The 24,239-nt window shown below is 41.1% G+C and overlaps 1 protein-coding gene across 23 annotated transcripts in view; it reads left to right on the top strand.

The window, feature by feature from the left end:
* Positions 1–24,239, top strand: part of GRIP1 (glutamate receptor interacting protein 1) — a 541,298-nt gene that overhangs the window by 505,339 nt on the left and 11,720 nt on the right. For 13 of the 23 annotated variants that reach the window (XM_053252577.1, XM_053252572.1, XM_053252583.1 and 10 more), the window contains 8 exons: positions 1,354–1,423; positions 1,676–1,830; positions 5,831–6,008; positions 8,797–8,936; positions 11,685–11,870; positions 20,092–20,248; positions 23,779–23,881; positions 24,027–24,071. In XM_053252577.1, the coding sequence (XP_053108552.1) occupies positions 1,354–1,423; positions 1,676–1,830; positions 5,831–6,008; positions 8,797–8,936; positions 11,685–11,870; positions 20,092–20,248; positions 23,779–23,881; positions 24,027–24,071 (1,034 nt within the window). The remainder of the gene's footprint in view (positions 1–1,353; positions 1,424–1,675; positions 1,831–5,830; positions 6,009–8,796; positions 8,937–11,684; positions 11,871–20,091; positions 20,249–23,778; positions 23,882–24,026; positions 24,072–24,239) is intronic. The other 10 variants (XM_053252579.1, XM_053252585.1, XM_053252568.1 and 7 more) reach the window with 6 other exon arrangements.

Below are 24,239 nucleotides of genomic sequence, written 5' to 3'. Positions count from 1 at the left end.
CAGACTTGACTATTGAATTGGCTAATGATTTAACTTTTCTAAATGGATGTCTAAAAGTCTTTAAAGAAGTCTGAGGCATGCGATGCTAACTCACCCACTACCAACTACCATGATTTATGCTTGATTTGCTTGGGAGAGAATCATAACACTATTGTATGTCAAATTTGTGTTCTATTCTCCCGTCAAACTAAAAAGAGACAAGGGCCCAGTGCCAAAATCATCTTCAATACTGGGTGTGGGATACTATTTCAAGTTAATGTTTTGGGTACATTTTATGAAGGTACTTATTTTAATTTTATGAAGATGCTTATTTGATTGTCAATCTTTATTATAAACTATGCTATCAGCCAGGGATCAGTTTGGTAACCTGTGCTATCAGCCAGAGGTCAGTTCAGCAAAGCTGTTTAAGAATTTCTTACATAAGAACAGCCCTGCTGGATCAGGCCCAAGGCCCATCTAGTCCAGCATCCTGTTTCGCACAGTGGCCCACCAGATGCCTGAGTCCATACATATTCTAAATATTTCAGTTTTGAATTATACTCAAAATCTTGTTTCCATGACATTAACCTTGTATCTTATTTCAGAGGATCTAAGATTTGCTCCTCTAATTAATCGGGGGGAGGGGCGGGGGAAGTATTTATATTAGTAAGTCCATGAGACAAACCAAATGTAGTGTATGTCAGGCCAGGGGACATAATGCAAAAAGAGAAAGTACAGCTTGCCCTATGGCAGCACACCTTGCAAATGCACAAACCATGTGTACTTTGTTACTGGGATGATCTGCTAGCATACATAAATCCACATACATATTGGCTCATGTCTTGACTAACATTTCAATTGTGGAAGTTCTTTCCACCTGCACAAGAGAGAGGGACAACTTTCAGTGATTTCATCCTTCCCCCTGTGCCTTCCAAAAATATGTCTTTGAAGATTCCCAAACCTTCAGAGGCATATTTTTGAAAGGCATTGGGGCATCTGAGAGAAGATAGAATTGGTGAAAACCTCCCCTTGTGCAAGTGGAAAGTACTAGGGATGTGCAGAACCGGTTTGGTCGCAAACCAGGCTGGTTCGAGAAGCTGGATTGTGAACCGCTTCGAACCAGTTCAAGCTGATTGGTTCGACCAAACCAGTTCGCATACCTGTGGTTCAGTCTTAATTTGGGCCAAACTGTGCCAAATGCTCCATGCACGCTCCTAAAAAGTACTTCCATGAATGCAGAATTAGTCAGAATCTAAGTCACTGGGTATAAAAACCTTACCATATTAACATTAACTATATGTAATCAGTGAAATCTGTTTACATTTAAAACTGTATATTATATAAGATATGTATTTGTATTTTTATGTATTTCAGCTCCATCTAGTCGAAAACCCGGAGACCCTCTTGTTATTTCAGATATTAAGAAGGGAAGTGTTGCTCACAGGTGAGCACTCTCAAGTTGCAAAAATGTTATTGTATTTGCTACTCTTGTATTCCATGGATTTCAAATAATCCACTAAGTGAATCCTTTCGCTGGAGTAATGTGCTTTTCATCTTCATTGCTTTAAGACTGTAAACAAAATATTTATTTATTTTTGTTTTTAAAAATCATTTAAAATATTATTGGGTGCATTAATAGCACTCTAGACAATATGTTCAAGTAATTAATCACATAATGTATTCCATTTGTTAACAGAACTGGAACATTAGAACTAGGTGATAAACTTCTTGCCATAGACAATATTCGATTGGACAACTGTTCCATGGAAGATGCCGTTCAAATCCTGCAGCACTGCGAGGAACTTGTAAAGCTAAAAATTCGCAAAGATGAAGATAACTCTGGTATTCATAGTGAGCTAGTTTTAAAACATTTTATGTACATTTAAAATGTCTCAAGTTCAGTATTTAGCATAGTCAATGGATAAGCTGTTTATTATACTATTACTTTTAAATATACTAAATAGAGGGAAATGATATGTTTGAGTATAGTTTGAGGTGGGGTTTTTTAATTACATGACTTATTTTCATGGCTATGGAAAAATCAAATAATTTTGCAAGATGCTGGAAGACTCAAAGCCCTGTCATTCTTCCATGATGGAAGAATGGTGATACCCCTTACTGCTTGGGACATCTTCCATGTTACCCTCAGAATTCCCAGCAGTAACTTTGGCTCCTCTGTTTTATTCAAGGACAAATTCATTGAAATAAACTTGGAGCCCTTTCTCACAAGCAGTGAGAAAGAGCAAGAGGGCTAGGGGTAAGGAAGCCTTTAAAAGCTTACTTCCCCACAGACAATCTGGTGCTGTCCTTTGGGCGGGTGGATTGCCCGCCCGGACTATTTCTGGCTGCTGCCAGTAGCTCTGAGGTTAGGGTGACAAACACATTGCCCTGTGTCAACCCGCCCCCCGGAGCTCCTATATTGTGGTAATTGTGATAATAATTGTGGTGCATTATGGGGATCCCTCCTCCCTCCCCAAAGCCAACTGGGAGCCCCGCACTCAGCCAGCCCTGGTTGCAAGCAGCCAGGTCTGGCAGATGATCAAAGAAACAGGGTTAGGAGAGCACTTGCTCTCCTAACTTAGTTTTGGAGGGAGGCTCCGAAGGCGGGTTTGCCACCAAGGCACCGGCAGGATCGGGCCCAATCCCAGTGGTACACACACACGTGCAACTGAGTTGGGCTTTCTTAGCCCAGTTTTGCACATACGTGTTAATAGCTTCTTGGTCATAGAATCCTCATCAAAACCATAAAATCCTGCCATCTCTGCACACATGAACAGATGTCTGACCACTCCACTCCCAGCCTTACCACACATTCTTACCATACACTGTAGATCCTTTGTGTGGCATTTGTTCTTTTGTTTATTTAAATATCAACACGTTTTAGCAATCAAACTCCCAGACACAGAGTAAATGAAGCATCTCTGCAGGCATCCTGAACCCTCAGCTTTGTGGGCGAGTTAGGCGATCCCCCTTTTCACCGTTATGTGCCAGCTCAAAATCTTATAAATATGTTTTCTTCCTCCTAACTTCCCCAAATTTATTGCTGCCTAAAAGGAAATTCATATTTCCAAATGAAGCAAGAATGAAAGTCCATTTACATGATTCCATGATCCTTAATATTTATTCATTTCCAGGCCAATTACCATTCTGATCCACTCAAATCTATGCATGTACAGAAACAGAAACTTTTAATGTGAATTATACAAGTTAATAATTGCAAGCTTCCTAAGTCTACTGCTAAATTAATATATTACACTGATTAAAAACATTTATTTTATCTACAGGGTAAATTCTGTGTTGCTAAATGGCTAACAATTAAGATCTACATGATGTAATCCATTTATTATGTGCACTTAGTCAATGGCCCCATTTAAATCTGAGTACAAAGACAGATTAGAGTAATCATAAATGAACATTTCTATACAATTTATGTTAATAAAAATAATTCAGTGAATTTCTAGCCCATAAACTGATGTCATAAATTATTTTCAAAAAAGATTTCAAATAATGAATTCTTGTCTCATAAAATCAAAAGTAAAGTGAGTACAGGAATATGAACATTGCATCCCTGCCTCATCATTTTCTTAAATAGTAAAAATAGTAAGCTAAGTACTTAAGAACTATATAGTAGTTCGTGAGATTTTCTTAATGAAAGGCACGGTATAAATGTAACAATAAATCAAAAAAATTAAATATATAGTATACCCTCTGAGACTATATAAGGACTATTCAGTTTTAAATAAGTATTGTGCTGGTCGCTGACCGAAATAAAGAGATTGATTGAATAAGTATTGTTGTAATAGAGCAACCAACTACTTAATATGCACTTTTATTAAATGTCTAAACAATAAATGGAAAATTTTGATGTAAATTCCTGTTTTAAACACTGGTTTACATCAATCTGTCCTGATAAATTTTCCATCTTGGCTGGATCTGCCTTATTATCTCTTTTATGTGGTAGATCTGTGAATCTCGAACACTTCCATGATGTATTGCTCTTACCTCCAATTGTAGAGCAAACAAATCCTAGTTATTTATTCACTGTAGATCACTGTGGCAATCTATGCAGATGACTGCTGCACAGCAACATAATAAGAAAGATATGTAAAGCTACCCGTTTGCAGATGTTCAAGAAACAATGTCATTTATGTGCAAATTAGCTCCATGTCCTTGATGCCCTGAAATTTGCGCCTAGAGAAATATTTGCCAAAATTTAGATTTTCTACTTGGAAGCATAGATGTGTTTTAAAGACTTAATAAAATAAATTAAAAGGTAAATGGTGCCATAATTTTGCCTTGCAGTTGTGTGTAGGGAAATTTCTCAAAGTTAAAGTATATAGGGTGGGGCTGAAACAGCTGTAGAGCACATGTTTTGCTTGCCAGGTGTTACAGGTTTGATTCCTAACATCTCCAGGGGCTTTCCCAGATGGCAGGCTTAATCACAGGAACATGAGACTTAGTTCCATAGAAGCCACGTCCTGAAGCTGAAACAGTAATTCTGGGGGTGTTCATATAGGGCTGCTTGGATGCAGTGTCCCCTCCATTCCTTTTGAATTTATTTATTTATTTATTTTACATTTTTATATCCCGCTCTTCCTCCAAGGAGCCCAGAGCGGTGTACTACATACTTAAGTTTCTCCTCAAAACAACCCTGTGAAGTAGGTTAGGCTGAGAGAGAAGTGACTGGCCCAGAGTCACCCAGCAAGTATCATGGCTGAATGGGGATTTGAACTCAGACTTCTCTGGTCCTAGTCTAGCACTCTTAACCACTATACCATGCTGGCTCTTTCCCCCATGAACCATTCATATTGCTTGCTCCTGGGTCTTTCTCTGGCCAGTGGCTTGTTAGAGTAGGTGGGATGCCGCACCTCCTTTTTTCCTGTAACACGTATGCATGGTGTGAGCTTCTAAAAATGTTCATTTCAATGAATAAAAAACATTTTTTTTAAATTAAGTTGTTTTTAGGGGGTCTTCTGCAAGATCACCCAGCCAGCAGCCTCCCTCCATCCCTCCCCACCCCACCCACCCTCGTGGCCAGAAAGCAGCTGCAGTGGAGGTGGGGAGAGCAAGCCAAGCCAGCTGGGCAAGTGGAGAAGCTCAGAGGCAGGTGTCCAGATCCTTTTTTCTTTGACCTGCCCTGCCCCAGTGGTTGTTGGTCTTGTGGAAGAGCACTGACACGGCAAAGATGGTGGTCTTGCTGGTGTTCCACAAGATCACCCAGCAATTTTTTAAAAAATGCAAAGAAAAAAGTTGCCGCTCTATCACTATGGCCCCTCCATACATCTCAGAAGAAACATTGGGGTACCTTGAAGCATCCCAAAAACCCACCTAAGAAAGTGGGACTTTTTAGCACGGGGATAATTCGGGCTAAGCACCAATGTACATGGAAGAACCTGAATCATGTATGGAGTTCCCTCTGATACCTTGCAGGGACTTCGAGATAGATCTCCCTGATGTGCTAATGCACACCCACCACTGCTGGGCAACTTTGAAGTAAATTTGCTGTCTGGGGAAGCCTTGGGTAGTGTTAGGAAAGACCTCTGTCTGACACCCTGGAGAGTCACTGCCAGTCACTGCAGAGGTCATTGGACCAAAGGTCTGACTTAGTATAAGGCATCTTCACATATTGATATATCCAAAGCTATATCCAGCTTAAAATCTTGGTTTTGCTACAGTGAAAGGGAGAGAGGTTTGCTATTGTTGTCAGTGAGGTCAAGTACAGGCTTCAAAACCTAAGAAAGCAGAGTAGTGGCTTAGATATGTATCTGAAGCATAACACTTTGAGGATGCACTCTCTGATTTCTGATCATGTGTCTGAATGTATTATTCTTTTCATTCCTTCTTTTATAAGAGACCAATTGCATCCTCTTGGCATGTATTGCAGATGAACAAGAGAGCTCAGGAGCAATTATTTATACTGTCGAGCTCAAGCGGTATGGAGGACCTCTTGGGATCACTATTTCTGGTACTGAAGAGCCCTTTGATCCCATTATCATTTCAAGTCTTACTAAAGGCGGACTAGCTGAAAGGTAAATTGAAAAAAAGTATTCATCGTTCTACTATTTACTGTGTTCATTCACGTGTGACAATTCATTCAGTCATATGTAATAATTCTTTCTTAATAATATGTGGATTTTCCACAATTTATCACACAGGAAATACTTAATGATCCTCAATCTTCTTCTGTTGCCATATGTTGTGAGGCTGTTGTTAAATCTAGAACATAATTTTGCAGAGGTTATTGTAATCATAAATCATCTAAACAAACCTTCAGCTTCACCCAGGCTTACTTGTGTGATGATTTTATCAATTTCTTTTTTTAAAAAACTGTTTTCTTGTGTAACAAATCTGATAAAGTATTCTGTGCATCTCTCCCTTCCTCCCCCTCTCCCTCTCTTCCTCCCTCTCTCTCTCCCTCTCATTACGTATCGGTGTCTGGGTGGTCGTATTTGACATGTACACAAAGTGGTTGCTAAGATACCTTTCTAAATCCTGGTTTATTTTTCTGAAATAAAACTCATATAGTCAATATTTCTGTGCATAAATTATAGTTCTGAAATTCTCATATGAATCTATAGTTGTGTATATAAATGTGGCACATTTATAAAAATGTGCCACATTTTTAAGTGTAGAAGTATATAAGCCATTTTTTCAGGTAATTGTGGCTCCCTTTGAAGCCAGGTTTTGAAAGGTACTAGCACTACACATGTCAATTTCTGTTCTCTGATGAAGAGCATATGCTTGAAACACATTGGAACTGTCATTTGATTCTTTTTAATCTAGAACTTAGACAATTCTGATGCTCATTTTTTGTAAGTGATCATGATTCAGCTTCCCAAGAGCATCTAAACTTGCCCTCAAATAACAGTGGTGTCTGAAGCAAGGAGAACCAAAGGTTCACATGTTCTAGGTGGCCTTGTTCGCACAGATTCATGTTAAATGAGAGCATTCATGAAAATAGTCAGGGAACATTTCTGCTTCTGAATACGCTCCCATTGGTCCATACATTGGTATCTGCTTAACTGGAGGAGAATTTTACACGGTTAGTGCAACCTGTCTAGTCTGGCCAAGGACTATCCCATCTGTAGAAGCAGCCTAACGTGCATTTGTTTTTATTTCTACCCCATATTTAATACTATCTTTAAAAGACTTACAGAAATTTAAAATATCTAAAAGCACATCACAAAATAAAATTATGATTAGCAGCAATGTAAAACAGAAGCATAATCTCTAAAGTCATAAAAAGCAAAAAACCAATAAATTCCAATCTTAAAAGACCATCTCCTGCAGTAAGAAGGTCTTCAATTTCCACTTAAAATAGAGGAGCCAATAGAATCTCTCTGAGAAGGAAGGGGTTGCTGGTGAGGAGAAAGAGGCCTCAGACACGGCTTGTTCAGCTAGGCTTTGGGACTACGCAAGTCTCATAATACTTGAAGTATGATGAGACTTGAGGTTTGGTTTGGTGTAATGTTAATGTTGGAGTGAGAGGTGGGAACAGGCCCAGATAGGCCCAGTTCCTGTAATGCCAAGCCCTAAGCTGGAACAAGCCACCTACCCACTTAGGTAAAAGAGTCCATTGGGCTCAGTTGGTTGTTTTGTACAGGGTTAGGAAAGGGATTTTTGTTGTTGCTAGTGGTCTTGTTTTTCACATTAACTGTGGCTTCTGAGTTGGACTTTTCCTGTCACATATTGATTGATTGAATTGGCACAAATATGAGAATGGAAAAACACCAGCTGTAAGGCAAGTATGGAAAGGTGTCTGGGAGAGCCATCTTGGCGATACAAAGGATGGCAAGGCACAAAGCTGGAATGGCGCATGAATAGACTTGCTGTTCTGAAGATCTTCAGTGAGATTTCTGGTCTGGTGGTAGCGATCATGACATGTCCCCTTAGCTAAGCAGGGTCTGCCCTGGTTGCATATGAATGGGAGACTAGAAGTGTGAGCACTGCAAGATATTCCCCTCAGGGGATGGAGCCGCTCTGGGAAGAGCAGAAGGTTTCAAGTTCCCTCCCTGGCTTCTCAAAGATAGGGTTGAGAGAGATTTCTGCCTGCAGCCTTGGAGAAGCTGCTGCCAGTCTGTGAAGACAATACTGAGCTAGACAGGCCAATGGTCTGACTCAGTATATGGCAGCTTCCTATGTTCCTACATAATAGGCTGAGTGGGGAGCCTGCCACACTCTCCACAGTAGGGAGTCTCCTGTCTCTTCCCACCGGAGTAATTTATCAGGTGTGGATTCAGGGTAAGCTGAGTAGTGCAAGGAATCTTGGTTTACTGTCTATTCCATTCTCCCTGGGCACCTCAACAGGATGGGTTATAGCCACTACTGACCTTGATAGCTATTGTGTTGATTTAATTAAATTGTAGCCTGATTAATCTCACTTACTGGTATCCATCTCTATTTGTTATCCCCTGCAATATTAAGATATAAGTGGGTGTTGGTATTTGGCTTTTGATTGGAAAAGGTTGTCAATATAGAGTATCCAGTTTCTTAAAACAAATCAAATATTTGGAAGTGTTAAAAGAGAAATGTCAGCAAGACCCCTAAACATACTGTCCTAGCCCATGCTGTCACTGAAGCAAACTGAATTCTTAACTCCTGTAAATTGGCTCTGCTACTAGCTCTGAAACAGACAGCTTAATCCACACAGCCTTAGTAGCAGGAATTTGAAAGTAGCTCCTATTAATCTTACACTTTAAATTAAACATGAAATCAAAGGAAAAACTGAAGACCCTTTGCTTATCTCAGATATGCTAAATGTTTGACTCCGTTTTGTTTTTACTGAACTTTTCATGTTTTATTTAACTCATGTTTCAGGACAGGTGCAATTCATATCGGAGACCGAATCTTAGCCATAAATAGTAGCAGTCTGAAAGGAAAACCTTTGAGTGAAGCCATACATTTGTTACAGATGGCAGGAGAGACAGTCACCTTGAAAATCAAAAAGCAGACAGATGGTGAGTGTGCCTGGTATTACATGGATGCCCTTTCTACATCATCAACAATGTTTAAATATATATATATGCTCAGGAAAATGATATTTGGCCCATGTTAGTGATTAGAGTACTGGACTAGGACTGGGGAGACCCGAGTTCAAATCCCCATTCAGCCATGATACTTGCTGAGTGACTCTGGGCCAGTCACTTCTCTCTCAGCCTAACCTACTTCAGAGGGTTGTTTTGAGGAGAAACTTAAGTATGTAGTACACAGCTCTGGGCTCCTTGGAGAAAGAGCAAGATAATCAATCTTTATTCAGTCCATTGACCAGCAAAAGAGTGGGATATAAAATGTAAAATAATAATAATTTAGTTCCTCCTCCATTCCTGCCAAATACCTGAGCAGCAATATTAGTGTTTAAAGAGGGCTGCATTGAGGCCAGTGGAATGTTCAGGCAGATGGTTTGGCACTAGAAGACGCCTGCCATCTCTCCCCCACCCCCATTGGCTCCCGCCCCTCTCTATTTTCATTAACCATCCTTAGTGGAGAGATTTCCTTAATGCTCTCTGCCATATTGCCTAAAGACAACCTCTCTTATAGGGTTCAGATTCATAGATCTGCCCCTATAGCTTTCTGGTGGGTCTTTCCATGCCAGTCAAACCTCATGCTGTAAACATTTGCTTTAGACTCAGCATATGCACTCCCGGTCGTCCCCCTCTTCCCCTACATGGGGCTCTTATCAATAAAATTCTGTCTCTGAAGAAACATGTAAATATCTTGTAAACAATTCATTGTGCCTCAATGCACCTGTCTGGGTCAAGACAGGGAGGGGTGTCAGGAAAAGAACAAAAGGAGGGGTGGGCACCACATGAGAATACTAGAATCATAGTTAAGTGGTCAGTACTTTTCCTCTACCTTTCGGTTTCAATATTGTTTTAGCAAGCAATTTTCACTATAGAACAATATTCAGACAGCTCCAGACTCATAGATAAAAACCAGTACTTTCAGCATTACAGTAGAATAACAAAAGTTTGGCAAGTAATGCAAGATATTGTTCAAGGCATTCATTCACTCACTCATTCATTCAAGCATATTTGTATACTTCCCAAAACGCAAGTCTCTGTGCGGTTTACAACAAAACAATAAAAACAAGTAAAAAGGTTAAAACATTACAACAATTTGACATTGAAGACAATAAACCATCAAACTATTAAAACAGTATCTAATTAAAAGCCTGGGTAAACAAATGTGTCTTGACTGTCTTTTTAAAGGTTGTAAGAGATGGGGAAGCTCTTATTTCAGCAGGGAGTTCCAAAGCATCGGGGCAGCAACATTCCAAAGCCTTGGGCAGCAATGGAGAAGGCCTGGTTAAGATTACTTAGAAGTTATCTTAAAAAAGAATTTGTCTAGTAACTTTCCACTTTTAACAGGGTTACTGGTTCACCAGAAGTGCTGTGCATGCACCCGCCCGTGACACGTGCACATGCGCATTGCACTTCCGGTCACTTCTGGTCATTGAAACAAAAGGGCTGCAAGGAGGTATGCTGCCAGACTGTTTATACACAGAGGGAGGGGGAAGCACGGTTGTGGGGGGCGGGGTAAGTGCATCCTTAAAGCCACTCTGACCCCATGTTCGAACCAGTTTGAATGCGGGGGTTCCGATCCTGTTTGGCATTCTAAAAACAGAACACCGAACAGGTTCATGCACATCCCTAGCTGCAGCTTGTCAGGGCAACAATGGAAGAGTGGGGGGTGGAGGAAAAAAGCTTCCTTTAATCCCGGCTCAGCTGCACTGGTGCCACTCTTCTCCTAGTGCACTGAAGTGTGCTACAGCAGGAAAAGTGCTGCTTCTTCCACCCTGCAGAAGTGGCTTCTGCTGCTGCTAGACCACTGACGCAGGTAAGGAGAGTGGAGGACTTTCAGGGAACAGGTAGAGAATTTTTCTGCTCAGAAGAATCCTCAGACCTTAGGAGGTTCACGCCTCCTCAGGGTGGCCATTGCCCAGGCAAGAAGGGCCATACAAGAGGCAAGGTGAAGGTATTGGGTCAGTGACTGGGTTAATTGCCAAAGCTAAGGCAGAGATAGAACAAGGCAGGAAAGAGGGTTGCTGGAGAGTAAGGCTGGAGACTGGAACTAGAGGAAGGTTGGACTAAGGAGCAGAAGGCAAGCTGGAGCAGCAGACTCGAGAGCAAGCTAAAACTCTTCAGGGAGCTTCTCAGGTTGAGTTGCCATAGCAGCAAATGTCTATGAAGGGATGATATAGGAGGAGGAGCTGTTCCACCCCCTTCCTAGAGTAGCTTGGCCATGATCCAAGGCCTGTGCTTATAGTTGTTTCTCCCTTCTCCCAAGAAGGCCTCCTGGAAGGGAAGTTTTGGGCAGCCAGGTGGGCACATCTCTGCCAGTTTGGCCTGATCCTGCATTGCTGTTGCACAGGGCCTGGGGTCAGGTGGGGAATGTTGGATCCAGGTTGTTCCTGTAGGGATAACTTTGGCTGTTTTTCAAAGACTGTGATCTCTTCTGGATCATGGTCAGTACTAAAGGCTCCTGCAGCTTCTTTGGGATCCAGCTCTGTCTGTGTCCTGACATCAGAGTTAGTGCCATGGTAATAGAAAAGGGGCTGTCATTTTCATTGTTCCATAACTGTCTCTATACAGTCTGTTTGTCTAAAATTCTTATTGGTAGAATGTCCTTCCATGCAATTGAGGCTGCACTATGTTTAATCTTACCACAAACATGTACTAATTTTCCCCGCCATTCATTCCTGCCAGCATCAAGTCCCAAGAAGTTCTCTGCCTCTGGACATGCAAATGAATTAAGTGACGCTGAAGATGATACAGCCACTACACAGAAACCAGGCAAGCTCTCTGAAATATACTCCACTACCGTCCCAAGCGTGGACAGTGCTGTAGAATCATGGGATGGCTCTGGTATGGATAACAGCTATGGAAGCCAAGGTGGGTTCATGAGCTAGCACACTTAACATGGTTAAAAGAATGCAGCAGGGAGACTTTTAAAGCTGACTTTGCTGTGCCTAAGAGGCTACCTCACCTTTTAGCTTCACAGCTTGCTGGATTGCATGTGTCTCATTAAGACTGCACACTTTAGCACATTGTGCCATCTTCTGCATTCAGCTAACCTTGGTTTTGCTCTTCATGACACTGTGACAGGTTATAAAGCATATATCAATATACTAACAGCCTTCTGCTAGTTTTACTGATGTCTGAATGGCCTATCTGTAGCTAAATGGGTTTATCCTTCAAGCTTAGATTAATAAAAGATGCAGAACACATTGAAGGTGTTCATTAATTTGAACATCTGAAGCCCATTCATTGTGATTTTTAAGCTGACTATAGCAAAGATTTATTGTAAACCGCCAAAGGGGCACATAAAGAGATTATTCAGTGATTTGTTACCTTTTTGTTTCTCCTTCATCCCCTGATATTAAGATGTCAGGAGGCTTTCAGACTCATAACATCTTTTAGGAAAGGTTTGGAAAGAAGAACAATAATGTACTCTCACAACATTTCGTGGCTACCTTTTAGAATCTGAATATTGTTTTAGAATCTGAAAGCATTTTTCTTTAAATTCTGATGAACCTTTGACCCTTAGATATGTGGCTTGTTGTATGTGTGTATTTTTTTAATTTATAGTATCATACCACTGGTTCGCACAATGACATTTAAATAGCAAATAGAGAAGTCGCTGTTCCAAAGAGCAATCTTCTCCTTCGCTTAAATGTCACACATTCCGTCAACTATATTTGAGAACTTGTTTACTTTCTCCTCTGTGCAATCAGCTACAACCTGGTTTTGGCCACATGATCATTTGAAAACTGTGTATGATCAGGACTGCACAACTTTGGCCATTCAAGACATTAACTCCCATCATCCCCAGCCACAGTGCCAGCAGTCAGGGATGAAAGGAGTTTTATTCTAATAGCAGCAGGAGGGCCAAGGTTGTGCAGCCCTTCCGTACATGGAGACATCCCCAGCATCATTCTCCTTGAGCACAGCAGCGCTTTACCCATCTATCATATGAGCCTTAGGATTACTGCAGCTGTGTTTGTGCAGATGACCGTTCAGTCTCTTTTCCCCCCATGTGGATTTAGGCAGATGCATGCCAGGCTTTGAAGAGCTTCTCCTTACTGAGTGAATAGGCAACAAAATCACAAATGAGATTCAGTGTAAGGATCAAGCCACATGTTGCTCTAGAAGCTCCAGTCTTTGCTTTTCTTATTACATTAAAATAGTAGTTGCAGGAGTGGAGATTTATCAGGACTGGGACCCTGACATACAGGGACAGGATGTTTAACTCTTTCCCCTTGCACTGTGTTCCTGATAAAAGTCCCACCCAAATGCTGTTAGCCTTGGAAACAAAGATCCCATTGAGGCCCATTGGAGCTTTCCTCATTAAGCAAAATGGTGTGTGTGTTTTGTGTTAGCTTCAGTTGTACTGATGAGATTTGGACTGGCTGTGACTACCCAGGGAAAAGAGATCTTGAGATTTTAGTGGATTACTCAATGAAAATCTTGATTGGATGTGCTGTAGCAGTGAAAAATGAAAAATCCTTGTTGGGGATTATTAGAAAAGAGATAGAAAATAAAACCATAGTAATTCCTTTCTACAAATCTAAGGTGTAGCTACATTTGAAATACTGTGCACAATCCTGGTTGTTCCATTTTAGAAAGGATATAATGGCACTTATAAAAACACGTTGGGGGGGGTGTCCATCCACTACCACAAGCTGTTAAGTTTTGATGGTAGCCACTAGCTTATACAGCTTGGACAGCTTGGAACACTAATGGAATTCAGCGTATTATTTATTTGTTATTATTTATTTATTACATTTCTAGACTGCCCAATCCATAGGCTCTGGGAGGTGCACAACAAGTTTAAAAAACATTAAAACCAAACCACCATTTAAAACACACTGCTTAAAACAATATGAAAACAATTTTATCAGAAGCTATTAGCCATAGAGGTCAAATGGTACCTTCATGTTCAAAGGTAATGTACCTCTGAAGCACAAACAGTGGGAGAGTTGCAGACAGGTCAAGTAGCTTGTAGGCTTCCAGGAAGCATCTGGTTGGCCACTGTTGGCAACAAGATGCTAAACGAAATGGATCCTTGATCTGATCCTGTAACCGTTTCTTTACATTATATTCTTATGCAAGTGGTCTGAATTGCCCATGTGGAGAAGCAAGTGACTCTGTGAAACAGCCCTTAATCTTTACATGTCTTGAAGGTCACTTTCAGGGAAGCTAGGGGACAAACTGGGCAATATTTCTTCCACCATAAAAAGTTCTTCATCCATTTGGGTACCCAAGTAGGTTAGCGCTGGTTATTTCTAGTGCTGCTCTTTAATTTGTCATGTATCTTGACACTTGAAGCAACTGTCAATTTCTGTTTTACAGTGTTCTTTTGGAATCTGTTCAGTCCCATCAATGTTAAGGAATAAAATATGTCAACGCTGATTGTGGGTTTCCTTCTGAAATATTGCTAAAATAGGCGGAGGAGGCAATTTCAGATACTGATCCACTGTCTCAAGTTTAGAATGCACAGATAAAATAATTCATGTTAACAGCAGTAGTAAAATGAAGCAACATCTTTAATTGTAATTGTCTTGTTTTATTTCAAGACAAATACATGATTACTTGAAAACATATCTAGATTTCATTGTTGCTAGATTTGGCATAGCTAATATTATTTAGTAAAACCTTTACTAAAATTTCAGGTTGAAATTTTGTATACACTACAAAACAAAATGTTCTTTTATATTTAATATTAAAAAGAAGTGATTTGGTTCTGTTTGACTGTGCCAGAATTCACTGTTTTGCTGTCACTGCATGTCACTTCTGAAGAAGGCAAGTCTTCAGAATGTAGCTATCATTTAGTTTGTTTGACAGTAAACTGCACGTGAATCACGCATAGTTCCCTGCAGGCCCGTTTGTACACCTATCTAAAAAACTAATGAAATATTGAACTGTGGATATTTTTTTCTAAAATGAAAATAGTTCTAATCTGTAAAATATGACAGAATGCTTAGACACCCATCAATGGAGACAGTAGTCATTATGGCTCAGGCCAGCAGAACTGCTTAGCACCGGTCACAATAATAATAGAAATTAAATAAAATTCAATAATACAGGTATAAGGTCATGTAGCCGGGGGGGGCGGGTTAGCAAGGGGAGAGAAGTAAGCATTCTTTCCTTCTCTGCTACCCTGCTGACTCATCAACTGGAAAAGTCAGAGAAGAAATGGGCTTTTGGAGTATTGATTGATGACAAGATTATTATGGGCCACGAATGTGATGTGGCTACAAACAGGCCAAACTCAATTCTTTGATGCTGTAAGCAAAAGGATGAGGAAATATTAGTACTCTTGTACAAGGTATTGTTCTCTTCCTAACTGAGCAAAGGGACACCTTTTAAAGTGGTGTCTCTCATATTTAGTGGGGGAAGAACAACTGTCCCTGTTCAATCTGCAGCATAGCATCCCTCCAGTGGCTGTTGTTGGTATCTGCCTTAAATACCTTAAAAGACTGTGAGCCCTTTTGGGATGGGAAACCATCGTATTCCTTCTATATAATACTTTTGGGGCTGAAACGTAGCATATGGACATTAGAAATAACTAACTTACCAAACTGTTGAGATCACATCTGTGGGCAGTTGTGGTTTTCCATGTTTGAGAATGCTGAATTTAATTTGTAAGAGATGCAAAAAAAAAGCAATGGGAACAATGATAAACAACAAAGAAAGAGCCATGTGACACCTTAAAAGCCAACAAATGGTTAACATATGCATTTGTTGCTAGCAATCACTTGGTTGTATGTGTGATGACATGCATTTCATAAAGTGAGTTCTAATCTATGTATAGTACTTTCTATACCAGATCTGCTAGTCTTCCAAGTGCCACAGGATCATTACACTGCAAGAGCCCAGGCTCAGTACCAACTGGGCCTAGAGGAAATCCTTTCCCAGTTATAATACAATAGGAGAGCTTGAGTGTGAGCAAAACCCAGCCACCAAATCATCCAACAGGTAATTGTGTGCATCCACCACTCTACCCAGCACCATCCTGTGGCAGATCCTGAAGCTTCAAAATAAACTGGATAAGGGGTAATTCAAGGGGGAAAGAGCAATTCATGACCCTAGTGGGTCACAGCTAAGGCCAGTCCACATAAGACTATAAGGCTATTCTCACGATTAGCTATTCTCACAACTGGCTATTCTCATGCCTGGCTAAGGGCACTCCACATAAGACTATGAGGCTGTTCTCACGATCGCCCATTTGCAAAGCCCTCCCCTAAGCCCAGGTTAGTGGAGCGAGTGCTCTGCTAACCTGGGCTCTATGATTGTGTGTTGCCATGGTGCGTCTCTGCGCCCTGGCAACTCACGAGGAGACCCCTGACCAGGAGGCTAAAAAGCAGCCTCCAGGCTCGGGGGTCTCTCCAGCATGCTCTGCGCACTTGTGCAGAGCATGCTGGAACTTCCGGGGGCTGCACGGCCCCCAAACTCCCAAGCCCCTGCTGGCTCCGTGACAGAGCCGGCAGTCGTGTGGGCGGCCAATCCGGCTGCCCAGGGAGGGTGTAGTGATCATCTTTGGGGAGAGCGGCCACTCTCTCTGCAAACCCTCTGGAGGCGGGTCTCACCGATCATGAGACCCACCTCCTTGTTAACAAAGGCATCTTCTGTGAACTGTATTTAAGCTTGAGGAGAGCTGATCTTGTGGTAGCAAGCATGACATTCCCTTTGCTAAACAGGGTCCACCCTAGTTGCATATGAATGAGAGATGACATGTGTGAGCACTGTAAGATATTCCTCTTAGGGAATGGGGCCGCTCTGAGAAGAACATAGAAGGTTCCTTCCCTGGAGGGCACAGAAGTTGCCTCCCTGGCATCTCCAAGAGAAGGCTGAGGGAGTCTCCTGCCTGCAATCTTGGAGAAGCTGCTGTCAGTCTGTGTAGACAATACTGAGCTAGATGGACCAATGGTCTGATTCAGTATATGGTAGCTTTCTATATTCCTAAGGATTCTCTTAGACCAGATGGCAGTGATTCTGGAGATTTTGCTTTTCTCCTGTGAAGTCTGGTTTGGCTTGTGGTGTGAGTCATCTCAGTCTGTTTGCCCTGCGAGTGCCTTTCTGAGGTGCACCTGCTCTCTGTTTGGGAACATTCATGTCCGAATTGTAGAAGATGATCTGTGTGGGTCTGAGTTAATGGATAGTCTTCACTTGCACAAAAATGCTGCACTAGATGGCTTTCAGTCCCCTCTAGCACTGTTATTTTATTTTTCTCATTAAGTATTTAACATTACATGTAGCTGGCAGCTTCTCCCCAGTGACTTTAGTGGTAAATCGCAAATGGAGGAAAAGATACCATTAGAAAGAGAGAGCTGCAATCCACCATGGAGATCTACTGCTTCAGTTGCTGATTTGGACTGAGCCATCCATTTGTAAAATCAGAAGTATAATGGCCAGCAGTCATTAGAATCTTGACAAGAGAGCTCATAACTGTATGTTTACAAAGTTCATTAAGAGGTAACTATCCAGATTCTTCAACTCCTAGCTTTCAGTTTCCATTCCAGCCAGTTTAAGTCTTGCCTGATTTTTGTACAGCTTTCCATTTTAGTTCAAAGATTACTTCCTGACTTGTCCCTCTTCTCTAATGAAGATCAATAGAATTCTTTCTAAAAGTTATAATTATAGCTTTCAACTATGTGGTTATACAACACTGCCTAGAGATACATATATCAGGCAGTATATAAATATGATAAATAAAATAAGTAAGTAAAGACATTGATAGCAGCAATCTTATCTATTGTCCAGATACAGCATAGGCAGAAGCAATATACACTCTTTTGGTTACCTTACCAACATGACTTGAGTCAAAAATGGGAGAGCCTATACTTCATCATATATCATCTATTTACCCATGTCCCAGTGCTTCGGAATTTCTCAGATGGTTTACATGTGCTTCCGCCTTGTGAATGTGCTTTCCAGGATCTCCACCATCAATTCCATACTAAACCACAAGTTGGTGGGTGCATAAAGAAGCTTGCATCCACCATTTTCTTGGTGCTGTGTGCAAGGATCTGTGGATGGGGTGAATGCATAGCCATGCTCTCTTGTCTGGCAAAATAGCCAACCGGGCAACTATTCTAGAAACTGATGTGAAGGACAGACATTGAGCTGCTCCTTCCTCGAGTTGCTCCTCTCAGCATTCTTGTTCAGAATCTCACCAAGAGAAAAAGGGCCCTGGCTGCTATTGGTATTCCAGCAAATAATGTCCAGAATAATTCTCACCCCTCACAATCTCTCTGTAAGTTTGAGAAAATCTGGTACTGGTTTTTCCTTTTGTATTCTGTCACATTCCCCTGTGGTTCCACCTATGCTCCTACTGATGCTGAAAGCATGAAAGGCAAATCTGCATGCCTGTTTCGAAGGGAACTTGGCTGTGCTTCCAATGTACATCTGACCCCTACAATCTACAGCCTCTATTCATTTCAAGTTATTGTTCTTCTTGCTGTTATAATTCTGCTTTTCAACAAAAAAAAAGTTCTCAAAGTGGTTTACTTAGAAGAATAAGAAGATTATTATAAATAGTAATAATAATAATTAATAGAAATTGCACTGTTATCTTATTATGGGATTATTACAGAACCAGGGCAGGTTACAAAGCCTGCACAACAGAATAAAGAATGCAAGCTTTTAAAGAATACAATTTTTTGTTAAAATAAAAGAGATGCCTGCATTTTCTGCCTACCATTTTGAGTGGATGCATCATACCATTATTGAGAGTGATGCTGCCATGCAGATGTAACCAAGTCAAACATTGCTCTGAGTAATAGTAAAATAACTGTAATCCCCGCCACGATAAACAATTGGCCTCACTTACCTTTTCCTAAAGCAAGTCAGTCGGAGCAGCTAATAAGAGCTGTCATCTGAAGCATCCACATTATATGTTGTGTTTTCAGATGCTCTGTCCTACAATCATTGCTTTCAGCTAAGTTGTGCTGAGAATAGCATGTCCTCTTAATGCATAGCATTTTCATTCACTATCCAGTTGTGGACTAACAGAACTGGAAAATCACAGTCTCAAAGGGCATTGCCGATCCCAACAGTATAACATGCAACTTATAGCCTCCATCTTTCAGAAGAGAAAGTGACCAGGACAGCAATTAGAATGCCTACAGAGGAGAACGAATGTTGGGTGTATATCTTACACCCAGTATGACAGTGCCTGGCTCCTTTTATCTTAACTACTGTTTGGCTGGTGCTAATGATGAAGTCACCAAATTAGTAGCTAAATTCATTTATGGGGCTATGAGACAGACATCTCACCATGGTTTTCTATAATGTATTTTTTAGCTTTATTTGCATGCTTGTTTTTACATTTTTGACATTCTTTTTGATATTTACCCCTGCTAACTTGGCAAAGAGGCACCTTTTACTGTGGTGATTCTCTTTATTGAGCAGGGGGAGAGTAACTGGCCCTATCCACCCCCAGCACAGTACCTCCAGTGACTGTTGCTGGTGTCTGTCTGATGTTTCTGTTTAGATTGTGAGCCCTTTAGGGTCAGGGATCCATCTTATTTATTTGTTATTTCTCTGTGTAAACTGCCCTGAGCCATTTTTGGAAGGGTGGTATAGAAATCGAATAATTAATAAATAAATAAATAAATAAATGCACCTCTGTATGTTCTTTCTATCATTTTTCTTCCTGGTTGGCTTAAGGCTGTAATAATAAAATTGAATAGAATTGAATATACAATGTTTAGTTAATTTTTAGGAAACATTTTGCTTGCACACTTAATTGCAAGCACAAAGTAGATAACTTAATGGCTTAATTATATCTGTCAGATCATTACCAATGAGAATTTTTTCCAATTTGGAATGCAAGGTGAACTATATCTTGAGACCCAATGACAGAATTGGGCTGGGAGTTCAAATCATTGCTGAACCATGAGCTTATCTGATAGTTTTGGGCAACTACCACAGTCTCAGATCCTCATCTGTAAAACAGAAATAGTGGCTTAATTCCCATAAAATAAAAACACTTTAATGCATTGCACATTGGATGTATTATATAGGTGATAAATATGTTTTTATTTTAAAATATGAAGAAGCATAGTATATGAATACGTGGTTAATGATAAATATATTATTAATCTTTTAGGTCCCAGTTATCAGGCTTCTGGATACAACTTTAATACTTTTGAATGGAGGAGTCCAAAACAAAGAGGCAGTTTATCCCCTCCCAACAGACCGCGAAGCAACCCCTTCCATGATACAGGGCTAAGTGATGATGATTGGGACAAACCAGCAGCCAGTAGGTTAGTTCTGTTAGATTTTAAGTTTCCAGCAAGAATAAAATTATTTGTTCATAGTCTGCTTCTTGCCTGGGCTCAAAATACCAATAGCCAACTTGTCCTCTGTGATCGTTCATATTTATGGTTCATGCTGCATGAGATTTATTCGGATCGGTTACTAGTGACATTCATGAAAGGTTATGATGCTGAAAGCAAGATTCGTGCACTTGGTGAATTTCATTGCATAAAATAATAGATCATTGACTCTTGATAAAAGTGCAAAAATTAAATGGAAAATGGTGTTCCCTCTCCTCCTCCCTTCTGCTGTTATACAAGTCTTTGAATTATCTTCTACTAATAGACAAGTAATACTTATTCATACATATAGTGCCCACATTTACATTAGAGTCAGTTCTCCATTGCCTATGCACGGTGGTCATAGTTTTCACATGGTTAGGTCCCATACTGCCCTGGTAACCCTTTGAAGTAGGGAGACTATACAGGACAAGTGGATGATATGGCTACTTTCAACATCAGTGCTGCACCTTGAAAGCCACCTTTCTCATGTGGTCTTCCTTTTCAAATATTATTTGGTCATTGTTCTCTAGAACATCTGTTATCCCAGTTTTATCATTTCAGAAGTATCACTAATCTTGAAGTTCAGAGAAATCTGGCCTGGAGAATGTTATCTAGTCAGGAAGATATACTAATGTTTTAACTCCTTATATGGCATAGTACACAAAAGGGCCAGAGGAATCTCTTGGCCCATGGTACATAATAATGGCACCGCACACTTGGGCGAGAGTGCTCAAAACTTCCTCAACTTTTTGACTTGCAGCCCCTCCCACCAGAAACTTTCCTCCAGCTAGGTTCCTTTCCTGTATCAGAGACTAACTGGGAAATAAGGTTTGCTGGGGGGAAAGCGTGGTGGGGGGCAAGTCTGTGGGGAAGAGAATTGCCAGTACTCCCAATCCATGTGCCTCTTTGATCTTTAATTTATTATTATTAATTGTTGTTGTTTGTTTCAAGATGATATAGAGGCTGCTCATGTGGCTCACCGGGATCCGTGTGGATCCTTGCGCTCCCGCCCAGCCTAACCCTGCTCCCAAGCCCAGCTCTTAGCCGAGGTTAAGGGAGCAAGTGCTCCCTTAACCTGGCTGCTGGGATCATGTGTCTCCTTGAGCTGCATACAGCCCGGGAAGACTCAGAGACAGGCGCCTAGAACACCTGTCTGACAGGGGATCCTGTCAATGCACTGTGTTCGTGGCGCAGGGCATTGTGGGATATCTGGAGGCCAGAATGCATTGTCCCAGCCTCCTCTGTGCTGTGTGGCACAGCATGGATCATCTGAGAGCACGGTTCATGCTCCCAGCAGCATTTCTTTGGTCTTGGGGAAGGTGAGTTTGAGTAGCCTCCCCTCCACCCACCCCCATCACCCACCCGGCCACGTGAATGGCCCCACAATGTTGGCAGGTAATAAAAAGCTTTTAACAGTGAAAAGAGGACACGAAAGCTAATGAAATAAAGCTGTAGCCACACAAACAAGCCTTTCCAGTACCCAGACCTTCCAGTAATTTAGAAGACAGTTGATTATTTTTATAAAAAATATTTTTATTACAAAATAATACCATTATTGAGAAATGTAATCCATGTTTGTATTTTTCCCTTTCATATGTACAATACTTGTAAGTTTAGACATAATAGCAAAATCCCATACTTCTTCAAGTATGGGATTACTTGTAAGTAATTCATATTAGGTATTGTAGTTTGCCTCTAATATTTTACATATAAAATCCTGGCCACAGTAGCGAACAATACAATACAAGTTCCTTATCTAGGACCAATTCTACAATATAATTCAATACAAATAGTAGGAGAACCAAACAGACTGTGAGGCAATTCTCATGATTGCCAAAAAGCGGACTAAGGGAGCCTAACCTCAAAGCAGGTAACCCGCTTAACTAGCCCTCCCCTTAGACGAGGTTAGCGGAGTGAGTGCTCCGCTAACCACATCTTTTCGATCATGTGTTGGCATGACTGCGTGCCATGGCAACACATGAGGAGACCCCCGCGGAAGGCTGAAACAAGCCTCCCTGTCCTGGGGGTCTCTCCAGGATGCCCCACGCACTTGCGTGGGGCATCCTAGAACTTCCAGGGGGCACATGGCCCCCGATCCCCACATGATGGAGCCGGTGGTCGTGTGGGCGGCCGATCCAGCTGCCCAGGGCTGTAGCCTGGATCATCTTTGGGGAGAGTGGGCCAAGCCCACTCTCTCTGCAGAATCCCCTTCGACGAGTCTCACTGATCATGAGATTCGCCTCTGTATATACTATCTGGCCCTTTTATTACACCATGGTTTACAAGTGAATGGGGCAGATCCACTTTGAAGAATATGGATCTGCCACCATCCCATGTAGATTTAGGGGAAAGCTATGACTCAATGGCAGAGCATATGCTTTGCATGTAGAAGTTCCCAGGTCCAATCCCTGCCATCTCCAGGTAGGGCTGGAAAGGATCTCAGCCTGAAACCTTGAAGAGCCACTGCTGAAGAATCTGTCTGCACTTCCTTATGAAATACTCTGTACTTGACCATTAAGTGCCCTCATGGAAAGCAACCTGCTAGACTTAAAAAAAAACACTTTTTAGACTCATAAATTCATGATAAAACTAAAGAAATGTTTCCTGGTTTGTCTCCATTGATAATGGAGATGCTTCATTGCAACAGAATCTGATCCATATCCTTGGCAGATAGCACTAAACCCAGATATCTGTTCCAGCAGTATGGACCTGTTCCTGCAGTATTGGCAATCTGGATGGGAAGCCCCTGGTTCCTTGACTAACAATTCCAGCTGTATAGATTCACAGAAGGGTGGAGGGGACAAAACTAATCTGCATTTTGTGATTTTGAAAACATGGCTCACCTGTGGAATGGTGATTCTAGCTGACCTTAATTTAAAGAATTAAGATATGGGATTTGTTTCAATGTAATAATCAGTGATCTTGCATCTTTCCTTAATGCCCCAAACGTCTGCACTTGGCAAATGCCAAATGTGTAGCAGTTGCTAAGCAGGAACTAGCAATGAAAACTGCCATGATAACTGCAGGCCACAGTCAAGGGCCTGGTTGGGAGATCTAGAACCGCTTTTGGAAGAATCAATATTTATATGTTGCTTTTTATAGGAAGATTTTCCTCCTTTTGTATTTCATGCCTGCATGGTTAAGGATACTATTACTGGTTGGAGCTCTTTCCAAAGAAGTAGAAATATTTTACCCCTGGACCCGTTTCTATATGGAGTTTTCAATGTAAAGGTTTTCAAAAATAACATGAAGTTTGCTTGAAGTTCATTTCTGTGCCTCTTGTGAACTCTTCTATCAGTTATCCACCACCAGCTGGTGTATCAACAATTGCTCTCATGTTCACAACCCACTCTGGCTTGCTCTTCTGCAGCTCTGTCAACTGTCCAATATTGTTTACTGTGTGTTACAAGCAGTTCCTGTGAAGTTCACTGCCATGCTGCCTTTGCACTTAAGCAAACCTTTCTTTATGAATCCAGCTTTGCAGGTGCCCCTGAGGCTGACCAGGAGGAAAATTTCTGGTCTCAAGCACTGGAGGACTTGGAAACCTGTGGACAGTCAGGAATTCTGAGGGAATTAGAGGTAGAAGCAATCTTAATCCTGTCATAATAATATACCAAATTTCTTTTTTTAAATTAACACTCATTTTTTTCTGTTCTTTTTTCCTTTTTTCTATGTTTGCATTAATCACACAAATTCATTTTAAAGCTTTAACCCCTTTCCACAGGACAAGGCTGACAGGCGTCTGTGTTTGAGAAACATGACTCTCTTGGTACCTACCCTTTATGTTTATATTTTTGCTTGTGCCACTGCCTTCCCTGACCCCCTAATAAAGCTATTTTATTTCATGATACTGCGGCTGAAATGATACAATCGTGTGTGCTCAAAGCTTCTCCTGTGCTACTGCTGGCTGCACTTATTCGCAGACTTATTTTGCCTT

Source organism: Hemicordylus capensis, chromosome 5, assembly GCF_027244095.1.
Source record: "Hemicordylus capensis ecotype Gifberg chromosome 5, rHemCap1.1.pri, whole genome shotgun sequence".
NCBI classification, from domain to species: Eukaryota; Metazoa; Chordata; class Lepidosauria; order Squamata; family Cordylidae; genus Hemicordylus; species Hemicordylus capensis.
Note: the sequence above shows the minus strand (reverse complement) of the source record. Positions and strands in the feature narration are given on the sequence as shown.